The sequence below is a fragment of the Quercus lobata genome, chromosome 10 (genome assembly GCF_001633185.2).
Source record: "Quercus lobata isolate SW786 chromosome 10, ValleyOak3.0 Primary Assembly, whole genome shotgun sequence".
Lineage (NCBI taxonomy): Eukaryota > Viridiplantae > Streptophyta > Magnoliopsida > Fagales > Fagaceae > Quercus > Quercus lobata.
The window spans coordinates 43,046,435-43,058,996 of NC_044913.1; the positions used below are offsets into that span (position 1 = coordinate 43,046,435).

At 34.7% G+C, this 12,562-nt stretch overlaps 2 protein-coding genes across 4 annotated transcripts; one reads left to right on the plus strand and one right to left on the minus strand.

Annotated features, from left to right (window-relative positions):
- LOC115963376 lies at nt 1–9,604 on the plus strand. 3 transcript variants are annotated; one of them, XM_031082345.1, is made up of 9 exons: nt 1–168; nt 671–913; nt 1,965–2,076; nt 4,644–4,805; nt 6,145–6,191; nt 7,105–7,234; nt 8,070–8,136; nt 8,236–9,229; nt 9,458–9,604. In XM_031082345.1, exons 2-8 carry the CDS (start codon nt 719–721, stop codon nt 8,288–8,290), a joined length of 768 nt encoding a protein of 255 aa, XP_030938205.1. In that variant the 5' UTR covers nt 1–168; nt 671–718; the 3' UTR covers nt 8,291–9,229; nt 9,458–9,604. The 3 variants fall into 3 exon arrangements, with proteins under 3 accessions (XP_030938205.1, XP_030938206.1, XP_030938204.1); XM_031082346.1 differs by having other exon boundaries at nt 718–913; nt 1,965–2,073; XM_031082344.1 differs by having other exon boundaries at nt 2–168; nt 718–913.
- LOC115963375 lies at nt 9,257–11,044 on the minus strand. The gene is made up of 2 exons (XM_031082343.1): nt 10,054–11,044; nt 9,257–9,810 (listed from the first exon to the last, which is right to left on the minus strand). The coding sequence occupies exons 1-2, from the start codon at nt 10,857–10,859 to the stop codon at nt 9,720–9,722; spliced, it is 897 nt and encodes a 298-aa protein (XP_030938203.1). The 5' UTR covers nt 10,860–11,044; the 3' UTR covers nt 9,257–9,719.
- Nucleotides 11,045–12,562: the final 1,518 nt, after the last annotated feature.

Sequence of the window (12,562 nt, forward strand, 5' to 3'; positions counted from 1 at the left end):
CAAAACTTCCTCTACAATATTCCCACTCCCAACTGCCAGACTCTCTCTCTCAAAAGTCTAAACTCACACAGTGACATTATAAATTGGGACTTCTTCACCTCCTTCCTCTTTTCCCCTTTATTCTTCAATCTTCTGTTGTTATCTGTGGATTCTCATCTCTTTTACTGGGTATGCTATCTTCAAAACTCTACTCTCTACTCTTACACCTTCCATTCCATATTAATAATGCCTTACTCTCTTTTCTTTTTCCAATTTTCCCGCCATTTTTCATATTGGTGTTTGCTTGTTTGGTTGCCGAGAAAAGGCAGGAAAATTCGACCCAAAAAAAAAAAAAAAAAGAGATTGAAACTTTATAATACATTTTATAAATGTTTGTGGTTTTGGCTTCAGAGAAGTACGGCCAAGTCAACTACACCAAAAAACAATTGTTGTAGAAGAAGTTTCTAATTTTCTTCGATATTTTCTCGGCAACCAAAAAGGATGAATCCCTAGATATGCGAAATTCCCTATTCCATTTGGTTCTGTTTCGATACCTGAAATTCCATAAATTTTGGAATCAGAAACAGGAAAAAAGAAAAAAAAAATTTGCTTTTTCATCTCAGATTATTATAAATTAATGAAAACACCTAAAATGTTGTTATCTCTCTTTTCTTTTCCTTCATTTTCTCAGTAACCAAACAGAGCTTGATTCTCTCTCTCTATCTGTGTATTTGCAAGCATGGGGTTTGAAGACTTGGAGCCCATATTCGGCGAGCCGAAGGTGGAATGGGAACAGGGCCAAGACTCGGTTAAGCTGCGTCCATTTTTGTTCCACGTTTCTGCTTCTGATCCTTCACACCTCAGAATCCATGTCACTGATTTCCACTCCAATACGTGGGAGGCCGTTAAGTCGGTTCTGCAGCTTGAAGACATGGTGAGCTTTCTGTTTCTGCTTCTGCTTCTGGGTTTGCCTTAGTTTAACTTATGTGTATGTTTAATTGTCTATGTTGTCATACCCTTTGTTTGGTTGCCAAGAAAGAGTTAGGAAAAAGGAAAACAATCAAAAGGCTTAGTTAAATTTGTTGTCAAGAGCTGCAATTACCGTGTTATTATCAAATCGAAACTTTAATACAGGGTAGCTAGTTAGTTCCGAGTAGCTAGGTCGCTAGTCTCAGTGGCACTGTCTGGTTTCCTTTATAACAAGAAGCAGGATATCCCTTACTTGCTGTAACAATTGAATTATTAAAAGAAGAAATTGTCAATAAGGGAAATAGGGGGAGTTTTCACAAGTCAACACCAACTGGGTGTTAGTGTACAATTCTATTGGGGGGGGGGGGGGTTGTTAAACATTTATTGATTTGGATTTTTAAACAATGAAGAACTCAGGACATCCACAGATTAATGCTATTGGGTCTTAGCCAAGGTTAATCTATGATTGAACCCACCTGGAAATGTTTATAAGGAGAGTCTTCTGCGTATTGGTCGTCACTACTCAAGCTTTGCCTTACTGGTTGCATAAGGACTGGTTTGGTTTTGGTTTTTTGTATTTCAGTCGTTATAAAAGATGACAAGTTTGTAGGGTTTATAATATTTTGATTTCTTTTCCGTTTATACAGTTTTTGTAAGCCTGCATAAAGAGCCCCAATTTATGACTGACGGTTTATTTTTTATGCTTTATATGCTTGTCTCACTTTAGAATGTCATTTCTCTTATATTTTTTCCCCTTTTCATACAATAGCTAGAAACGTACTAGTTATTAGATCTATTTGAACAGGTTTTGTCTGTCTTGAGTAAATACTATTCAAAATTGCTAAGACCCCTTTATTCTAGACATCCTTTTGGATTTGTCCTTTTGTTAGATTTACTTGTGTCTATTGCCGGTCCAAGTTAAATTTAGTAATTGTGAGAAAATTTCTATGTGCTGGAGTGAATACAATTATTGGTTTGTTGTTTTTATTTTTTAATTTTAGTAACGTAATGTGCAGAGGGATAACATTGGAATAGGGGGCTCTTGGTCTGAGTTTGTTGACTATGTTATAGCTTCCATAAAATCTGAAGATTTAAAGCTTGTTATGGAGGGACATTCTAGCTCTGGTGGTAACTATATTTCGTTGCTTCTGTCTCCCTTCTTTTCTTTATATTGATGGTTTATCAGAAAATTCATATTTTGAAGCACTCCTTTATAATCACTTGAGGGACTCTATGTGTGATTTATTATAAATTCAATATCTATGGTCATTTCTTCTTGACAAGAGTGGCTGCTTTCTTTCTAATAACAAATTGTGCAACTGGGTTTATTCTTTCTCTTGGATCAGAGTGAGTCATGACTTGTTATATCGAATGCCTTGGCATTTAGCTTATTTATTTCTTGATACTGAATTTGCTGTATGGATGACCTAGATTTGTTCTGTATTTTGCATTTTTTTTACAAGCTCAAAATGTTAATTTGTTTGCCTGGTCATGGACTTAGACTCTCCCCAGCTTTCCTGAATTCATTCCACTTGAGCAAATTCTGAACTTTTATTTTGTAACTTTGTTTTGTAACTCTATAAAACTTGAGGTTCTGTCTACTTTGGAGAATTCAACTCATTAATAAAGTTCCAGTTGAATGGGTTTATACATTTAGTGTGCTTGTCATTAGAACCTGCGATGTAGGAAAAATTGGTGAATTTGTCTAACATCTGCTTGTAGTGGGTTAAGGTTCAGGAGTTTTTGTGGATCTAGGATTTAGAGTTGTGGAAGAAAGAATTAGGGCTCAAAATTGGCTAGGTTTGTTGTTTTTTGTTTTTTTCTTAAATGACTATTTGATAGAGAAAGTATATGAGGTATTATGGTTTTGATAGGAAGAGGAATGACTTGACTTGGGATTGTAAGGAAGAACGAAAAAATAGATTTTATACTGCTTAAGGGATTTATGAATAGTACTTGTGAACAATAGCTCAAGAAAAAGAAGCAAAGGGAGAAGAGAAAGGGAGATATCAAGCCAACATGCCTTAGTGCTCAAAATGCCCAATATATTCTTAATCATCTCCATCTATTCTTTGAGTACATTAAACATAAATATATATAAAGACTCTTACTTGTACTAGTAGTATCAAGACTCCTAGTTGGACTAGTAAACCAAACACACAACCTTGGACTCAAATAAAACAAAACCTAAGATACTTAGGGTCTGTTTGGTAGAGGAGTTTGAGTAATGTTGTTTGGGTGTTTTTGATATACGTATGGGTGAAAAAGTGTGTTGAAATGTGTGTAAGGTTGTTTAAAATGTGAAAATGTGTGTTAGAACTTACTCACCAAACAGGACCTTAAGATTTAACTGACATTTCTAGACTCAAGTAAATTACCAAAATACCCTCAATTGTCAAGGATTGTACAAATTATGATTTTGCCTCCAGATATGATATTAACCATTACTTGTTAAATAAAAGCCTAAATTGAAAATTGGTTTAACCCTAGGATGCATATATTTAGACCTTTGAAACCATACGACTCTTACTAAAACTGGACTTCATAACTCACAAGTGAATCCCATAAAATAAATCTTTTATAGATGAATTTGCGAGTAGTAAAATATTAATCTTCCATGACTGCATCACCATGTGTTAGGAATTTTATAAGAGCAGTGGTGAAAATTTGTTGAGGTTTTGATTTCATAAGTGGTCGGCAACCATGATGGTAATTTAGGACTGGAATGTTGTTTAATTGGTTATGATTGTAGGTGCCTTGTGAATGGAGGTGACACTTGGGCAGTATTCTTGATGCAGTTCAGAATATCAATGATGAAAATGATAGTCATTTATCATGTTTAAGGTTTTGACTAAGTGGTGGTAGGTTGGTATCTGTGCAGGAAAGGGGGGGTGGGGGGGTGTTGGGATGTTAAAGATAACATAATGGCATGTCAAGTTTGTCATTGCTAGTGATAATTTTTCTTGCTGATGCCATTGTGATAGTGATATCTTTGGTGATGGATATTAGAGAGGCTCATAGTTGTTTTCACACAACACAGCCCCAAATCAAATTGCATAATGCTTTGAGTGGTGGGGATTTAAATTTAAGAAGGCAATCACTTTTTTTGAATTGGAGTCCCCCCTGCTGGGGAAAGGAAGAGGGGGAGGGGGTAGGTGTTGTTTGGAGTTTGGTACTATTGTACTAGTAATGGTTAAATAATTGTGGTAGTAGTACTAAGAGCTCTTGTGGAAATGGAGGCGATAGACAATGGCAGTGACTTGCTCTGCTGCAGTGGTGATGTTTATTTTAAAAGTGATAAATTAATGGTAAATTTGCTTCTTTTGATAGTAGTGACAGGTGAGGAGGTGTCTGGTTCAGTATTAGAAATGGATATTAGTTTAGTATTGTTCTTAACACTATTGGCTGTGAGCCATCTCTTGTTGCAGGTAGTGGTTCTACGATTTTATTCCTCAAGGAGGCTGTGCCCATGAACCAGACATGCTCATAAGTTGGTGGTTCTCTTTGGCTGCAGTTGGTACTTGGTTGTGATGGCCGTGTATCATTTTTATGTGTGAATGATGATAGTATCTTATTGTACTTTGGACCATGTTATTCTGTAAAACAGTATATATATATATATATATATGTACATTCTTTAATTTGAGTGTAGAAGTATATCGAATGCATGTAAATGTCTGCTTCTTGTATTTTAGGTGCTGTGTATGCAAAATTAGTTGGTCAGAAATTGAAAGGAATGCCACTAATTTCCATTCCTCTCACAAAACTTGTGGACGCTGCTGCTAGTGAGGCTATGGCAAATCTGTCTCTGGAGCTCTTCAAAGCTTTCAAAAACATGCGGCATTCATTAGTAGAAGGTTGTGTTCTCTATTCATGTGTAGAACTGTTACCCCATAATTATCTTTTATCTAAGCTTTTGTCTTTTTGTGGTTCTTCACATTTTTATATTAACTGGTAATATTCTGTTTAATTATTTCTTTTTTAGTGATAGTTTTATCAGCTACTAACAACATTTGATGGTTGTTCTAACACACTTGAGAAAGGATGATTTGAAGAGACATATCTGATTTTTGATGTTGTTGTAGTTAAAGAATAGTGGACACACAAAACACCTTTCAATCTATGTGGTGCTTGAAACATGGCTGACAGAAACTTGGGTCCTTCTTAGAGGTTTTTGCAGAATTGTGATTGCATTTAAATATAGGTCTAGACAAGAGCATTAGGCCTATTGTGTTGTCAGCTGATTCGGTGGCTGAATTTTTTGAAGCATATTAGATGCATGGATAAATTTTAAGTAGGTTTTCCTTTTAGAGTCACAGTACGGTAATATGCTCTATGATGGACCTAAATTCTGCTATGGCTATAAAGAGGGGTATGCTGATATGGAAGAGCTGTATTTGTGGCACTGTTTTGACTCCTACCTCTAGAAGTATTTGTGCTCAAGAATCATACAATCAATCTTTTTCATCTGGCTTTGTTCCATTTGATGCGAAATACATTCTTCTGAGATGTGATCTTTGTGTGTGTGTGTGTGTTGGGTGTTTGGGGGGGGGGGTTGGGGGGGTTGGTTCAAAAGAAGAAGGAAAAGGAATTTGTGGCTGCTTAGAAGATTCCATCATATTTTTAATGGCTTTGAAGAGTCTGGTTGTTGCAGGATTTTGTTGAGATTTGCATGCTGTGATGTTTTTACACAAAATGCGCATTTTGGAGTTTGAATGGATAATTAGTTTGTGGCCTTTCATGAGCTGTACTTCTTTTTACATGATGAATCATTGTATTCATTACTTATCCCCCCCACCCCCATAATAAAATTTTTTTAAAAAAAATGTATGTGCTTGCCTTTATCCTTCTATACTTCCTCTGCATTATTTTTATTCTTCTCTCTACATTATGCCTGTGTGTTTAGCATTGCTTAGTTTCCAGCTTATTCAGCTAGGTACAACTTTTTAAATTTTCACTTTTTTTAGTTACAACTTATAGTTTTTACCCAGCTTATATTTTAAACCAATAAATCAAGTCATCCATGTGTTCATTTGTTATGTGCTTTTTTTTTTTTCCCCCTTTCGGGTGAGTTCACTTTCTCTTTTTCTTTCTTAAACCTTTTGTTTCATGTTATCAAGAATCATTATGACTTTAGGTGTTCCAAAATTGGCTTGTGGTTGTATTAACTGTTGCTCCTTGATTGTGATTTTTCAGAGAAAGAGCGAACTTTTCAGTTGACAAAAGTGATATCGGCCGAGAAGGTATGCTTGCCTGTTGATTAACAGTTAAAATTTATGAAAATAGCTAAAACCATAGTTGAAGTAGTGCAACACTGAGATCAAATCTTTCTTACTCCAACTCTCCATTTTGAGTCAAGATTTTTGCATTGAGCTGGTGTACTTTTGGGTATCTTTATGCAAAATTAGCTATGGAAAAATTTGATCTATTCATATAATCTAATGAATCCACACATTATATTAATATTAGAATAGGTCAATCACTTCAGGCTATGTATGTACCCTTAGCTAGATAGCAATATAAAGGCATCCTAGTTGCATGCTCTGCTCTGCTCTCTCTCTCTCTCTCTCTCTCTCCTGCTGGGTTAATACAGCTCATCTGAACTCAATAAAACCTCACCTTATCAATTGAGGTTAGATGCGTGCATCATTTTCACCATCATTCTCTAATTAGGACCATATTTTGTATCTTTAATATTATTGGTGATATGTGTTTGTACAACTCTATATATTATTGAAGCTTGAACTAAGTTAATTTTTGTGATGGAAAAGAAATTTTGCTTACTTTGATGATTGTGGAGTTCAATATCTTCTATTAAATGAGACAATTGTTTTACTTTTTACCTTCGACAGTCATTGTTTAGGAGCTTGTCTTTAATTTTGTGATTGGTAATGCCAAGTTTCTGTTGAGGATCCATAGCCAAACCCCAAATTTTGGGGCTAAGGCTTTTTTCATTGCTGTCGTTTTCATAGTTGTAATGCGTTTTTTTTTTTTTTTGGGAAGCCTTTTATAGTTGTAATGCTGAGTTCCCCCAGTTAGTTATAAGGAAATTAAGTATGGTTTACGGTAGCTTATTGAATGCTGTATTGTCTGTCATTTGTGAACAGATTACTGCTCCATTCCTTATAAGCAAATCTTGTCCTTTTTATCTGTCAGGAAAGGAATGAAACTATACAGAGCCAACTGGATTACTACTCAAAGAGGCAAAAGTTTCAAAAGAAGAATGCCACAGACAAAGCAGATGTTTCTGCTCCTCCTATGAGTAATGGTTTGCAAAATTCTCCAGGTGTGCACTGTTTTTTTTTTTTTTTTTTTTTTTTTTGCCCCTGCAAGGAATGGTTGTTGGTTGTCTGAATAAGTGGCTACCTCTGCATTTTTGAATAAATTACATCTTGTTTCTTTACTATTAGCAGAGACCATAATAGATTTGTTCTCAACAATGCACGTATTTTCAAAATGGAGACTCATTGCTGCTTCTATCAGGCAGGGGTACAAATTAGATTTTAGTTTGCATGGTTTGGTGCATTTATGATTGAAATCTAACAAGTAATAAGAAAACCTCTGCACATACATAAATTCTAGACCATAAATTTCTACAACCTAATGAAGGTGCCCAAATCAGGTTGCACTCTGGGAGCCCCTGCCAATTTAATTTTACTTATTTATTTTCTCTTGATGCGTGACAGTAATTATATTAATAAAACGAAAATGGTATATAAGAAAAAACTTTAATGCCCCCCCCTCCCCCCAAACCAAAAAATATCTTTATCTAATTTGTGTAAATAAATTGATCAAAATATTTTTCTTAAGGTTTTTTCTTCTTATGTATAGGAGCTACCTTTGATCCTAATTTATGTTCTTCAAACCTTTATTATGCAAAGCAGTCTTCATTTCTCTATTTTTTTCGAATGAATAATTTCTCAATATTATCGATCAATATGGTCTGATTTTGATTAGAACTCAAAAAAATGTCCTTTCTGCACCTTCCAGCATTCTTTATTTTGTGGAACACAGCATTAATTTCCTTCCAAGTATATTGAAGTTTTTCTTTTGGCTAAAGAAGTTTCTTGAAGTTATTATTAGCATCCTTTGTTTTATAATGGATTCCGATTGAACTGCAGACAAGCTAAAAGCTCAAGATGCAAACTCAACAAAAGTTGTCAACCGTGTTGTGCCAGCATATCGCAGGTAAGTCAGCGTCTCCAGTATCATTCTCTCTCTCTCTCTAAATATATATATATATATATATATATTCATATAATTACTCAACTTTTATTATTTGGGCAGGGCAAAAGTAAGAGGTGCTTTTCTGCAGGATGCTGAAGATGACAAAGATAGCTAGAAACTAAAGATTTTGGAAAATTTTGTTCACTGTTCTGTAAATAAAAGGTTTTGAGGTTTAGAACTCTAGTTCTGATCAATTACTACCAAGAAAAAGAATTCAGTGGCAGATAGGTCCCAACTATCTATTAGTATCATGATTCGCTTTTCTTTATGCAAATGAAAATTGGTTAATTTTTCCTTCCACCTTTATTATTTAAAAAAAAAAAAAATTCAAATTTGCATGTCTGTATATTGTATTCATTTGGAGCATCTTATCTGTTTTTAAAGTGATTTTTTTGAATCTTTTGACTTTTCTTAAATACCCAAGAAAGGAAGCATTTTGATTGGAAGTATTACACAATACAACAAAATCCTTGCCTAAAACAGAGGATGTGATATGCACGTACAATGAGTAAAGGTATGGCTTGGATGAGCTTGTTTTCATCAGTCATCTTGAAAAGGTGATGCTTTGAAAAGCTGTAGATTCTATTTTATTATGAAAATTAGTTGAACCAAACTAATGGACAAAAATCTTTTCAAATATTAAAATACAATATGTTGCATCTTTGGCCAAACTCAGGGTTCTGAGGTTTCTGTTGTTAGAAAATTGGTAAGAAGCTCATGTTGATTATGCTTCTGCTTTTATTTCATGATCCACATTCAAAATCACCCATCTAAGGCATGCCTACTTTGCTGATTTCTTCCATGAAGATGCAGTATTGAAGGATTTTACTACAAAAGCTTGAGTTGATTAGCTGACTATTTGGCTATTGAATAATAGAAAGGTTCATTTGGGAATGAGGGCCTTGCTTTCTCCAGTAGGCAGGCTATGCTCTCCTTGAATGATTAGTGAGGGTGCATGATGTAAATTTTGGTTGAGGATTCTACCTGTGGATTAGGACTGCCAAAAGATTGGGCTACTTACGCATTCCATTTCTGCATCACCATATAGTGCAAGGTAACAAAGACCTTTAAATTCTGACCCTAAGAGTTCGAACACAATTTTTCATTAGAAATATAAATGCCTCACAATCAAGAAAGATTATCTATTTGCTAAATTATCTATTTATAATCCATCTTTTGGGTTGGGATTTGCATATTGCATTAGTGTACATGGAACTATACACATTTGTTGAGGAAATTCTGCTAGCCAGTATTCAGACTAGAATATTAACTTCTATTTCAGCTATGCTAAAGCCTTGGAGCAACTACAACAGCGGTATAAAATGTCATTTTCAAACTCAGAAATTTCATTAGCACAGCCTGCTTCTGGTCATTTGTGCTTTATCTACTGTCCCCCCAAAATTTCCAGCAGCGAGAAGACTTGCAGATTGACTTGTCAAAAATTAGAGATTTTTTACCAGAGGATAATCTCAAGGAATAAAAAGCACCATACCATCAATTCTGCTACGATCATCAATCCTATTCAGTTTTCAACTGCCTTCCATTCACAAGACGAATCCTCTCTGTCTCTTAGTTTTGTTTTTGTTGGTGTGGAAGAAGTACCAGCAACCAGGAGTGAAATTGGCATCATCGTGCCTGCACAAAATAGTAAATATTATTAACCTTTGGTGTTAGATTTAAGAATTTTATTCTAACTTTTATAATTTTCTACAACTCTTTTAAGTGAATTCTTGACTAGTGTACTTCATATTCTAAAATAACATATTTGCCCAATCAAATTCTTTGGAAAGCATAATTTGAATTGATTTCCATGGGAGGATAAATTATCCCTATACCATCACTTGAACATTGGATCTTATTAGTAAATTAAACAAATACCTGCTTGTGCTGCTGTTGCTGCTACTGGTGCTTCCATTCCTGCTATTTTCTCGACTTCTTTTATTCTCTCCTGTGACAAAAAACCTTTTCAACCACCATTCCTTGTCAATGTGGTCCTTGGTATCTTCAAAAGATGGACTTGGAGAAAGTTTTGAGCTTTTTCCTCCCTTGATTTTCTTCTTAAAAGATAGAGAAGTAGGAAAGAACATCTTGAGTAGGAAAGTTTCACTTTCCATACTTTCAATCCTTGACAACTGACCTACCTTCTTAATTCCTTTCTTTGTATTCTTCTTTTGCTTCTTGGCTTGATCTTCAGCTTCAGTTTCATAATGAGAGCCACTCTCAACAGGACCCCCTTGAACTTCCTCCAAACTATGCTGCTCATCGACAAGATCTTTTAGAGAAAGCTCATAAGACGACTCGGGCATGTCTTTGACCATCTCCATAAGCTGTTTCCTACCATCTGCAATTATTTTTCTCCTTGAAGTGGGGGAAAGATTGCTAGGATGATGGTTGTGTGGGAGCAAAGGAGAAGATTCATATTGAACCTTTTTTGATGAGTTTCTTTTCCATAAGGGTAGTGAGTACCCTCCAAGTCCTTCTTGAACAAGGCTTGCTTGAACTTGAAACTCTATTTCAGTGCCAAATTGATCACTAAAATTCTCATTATACTTGGTATCACTATCATGTACACCCCAGAAATCGAATTCTATATCTCCTGTACTGTCATGACTACTCTGTATTTGGTATTTTGGACTTGAAGAATAAAGTGGTTTCCCAGTGAATCCTTGCCTGTGATCAAGCATGGTTTGGAGCGTTTAGTGAAAGGAGAAAGTAGGTTGTAGTTATAAACTTATAATGAGTGAGAGAGAAATAGTTAAGGGAGCAACGTTTTCATAGGCAGATTAGTCAATGTTACTCGTCATATTCTCCATAGTTTAATAAGGAGCCCCAAAAGTCATTGCCGTCTAGGACGGGAGGGACAACCACATGGTCTAGCCTCCAATTTTTCTCCATCTGTATAGTCTTCAAAGTTTCTCTAATGACTTTCAAATCTAATTTTATTTTAGTCTATTGTGTTAATTATAGCCATGTTATATATTCTACATGGTCATTTGTAAAGTTAACACACTAATTTAACATTAATTTGCATTATTCACCCCCACTATTTAAAAAAAAAAAAAAGTGGTTCAAAGACAAAATTAAGAAATAAGTGGGTTGATACTTGATTGGGGTGGGATTCGGTGACTACTAAATAAAACTAATATGTTGATTTTGACACATTTGGACCCCCTACTGTTCATTAATTTGTTAATTTTGACACCAAACTTGGATGGTAGTTAGGAATTGTAAACTAGTCTCAAACTAAGATAATAATAATTTAAAGTGAACTTTACAAAATGGACCCATAATTTGTAATGAATAGCTGCCATCAATCTTAGTCCATTTCTTTTGTCCGAATCTCAAACTCTCATTTCTTTGAAACTAAAAGGACAAGACAAAAAACAAAAACAAAAAAGGCGTTGCTTCTTGAATGATATGTCGGGAGACAAACATTTTCTACTATTGTTGATATTAGCTGATTTAATTTATATATAATAGTATCAACGATAGATTTGGCGAAAGTGATTTGCTTTAAAGACAATATATTATATCAACAATTATAAAGAAAATATGAAAAATAATGCCGGTATCGTTAAAATTAGATCATGAGAGGGGTGTATGTTCTTAAGCTTCAACATTTTATTTGGCTTGAATCCATACTTTTACACTTGACAATCTGAGAAGATCTTTTTTTTTCTTTTTCTTTTTTCTGGATGAAATCTGAGAAGACCAAGCAATAATAAACCTTAATATTACCCACCTTATAGCTACACTATATTCATGATTGTCATAATGTCATGTTAATAAATGTAAGAACACATTAAAAAAAGCGGCCGAACAGTGGCAGAAAATGATATTCACATTTTTTTTTTTCTCTCAGAAATGGTGCTTGGAAACTTACCCGAGTCTTTTACTTGAAAAAAAAATAGTCATTGACAAAGAAATTGATGGTACTTGGAATTCTTCTCTCTGAAATTTGACTCAAAGTTGTAGAAAAATACATGCATGAATGACTTGCATGAGAGATATCGTGTTCAATTTGCAAATGATAGTAGTCAGTGGCTTTCCGCTTTCTACTTTCCGCTTTCACCGATTCAACGTGTGGTGCGTGTTTGTTAAGGCAGTTTTTCTCTTCCTCTACCATCAAAAGAATCTTCTTATACGAACAAATCAATTTCTTTGAACTATTTTTCGTAATACACGTGGTTTGTTTGATATTATTTTTGGACCATTGCAGAGCTATTTTTCTTTGGGAGTGACTCTTTTTTATTGGTTGGATAACAATTTTCATTAACAAAAAAAAAAAGAAAAGAAACAAACATAGACTACAATTGTGGGGGACTAAGACCATTTCCTTCAAAGCATTTTCTAGACAACATATCAATAAAAGAGGAGATGAGAATAT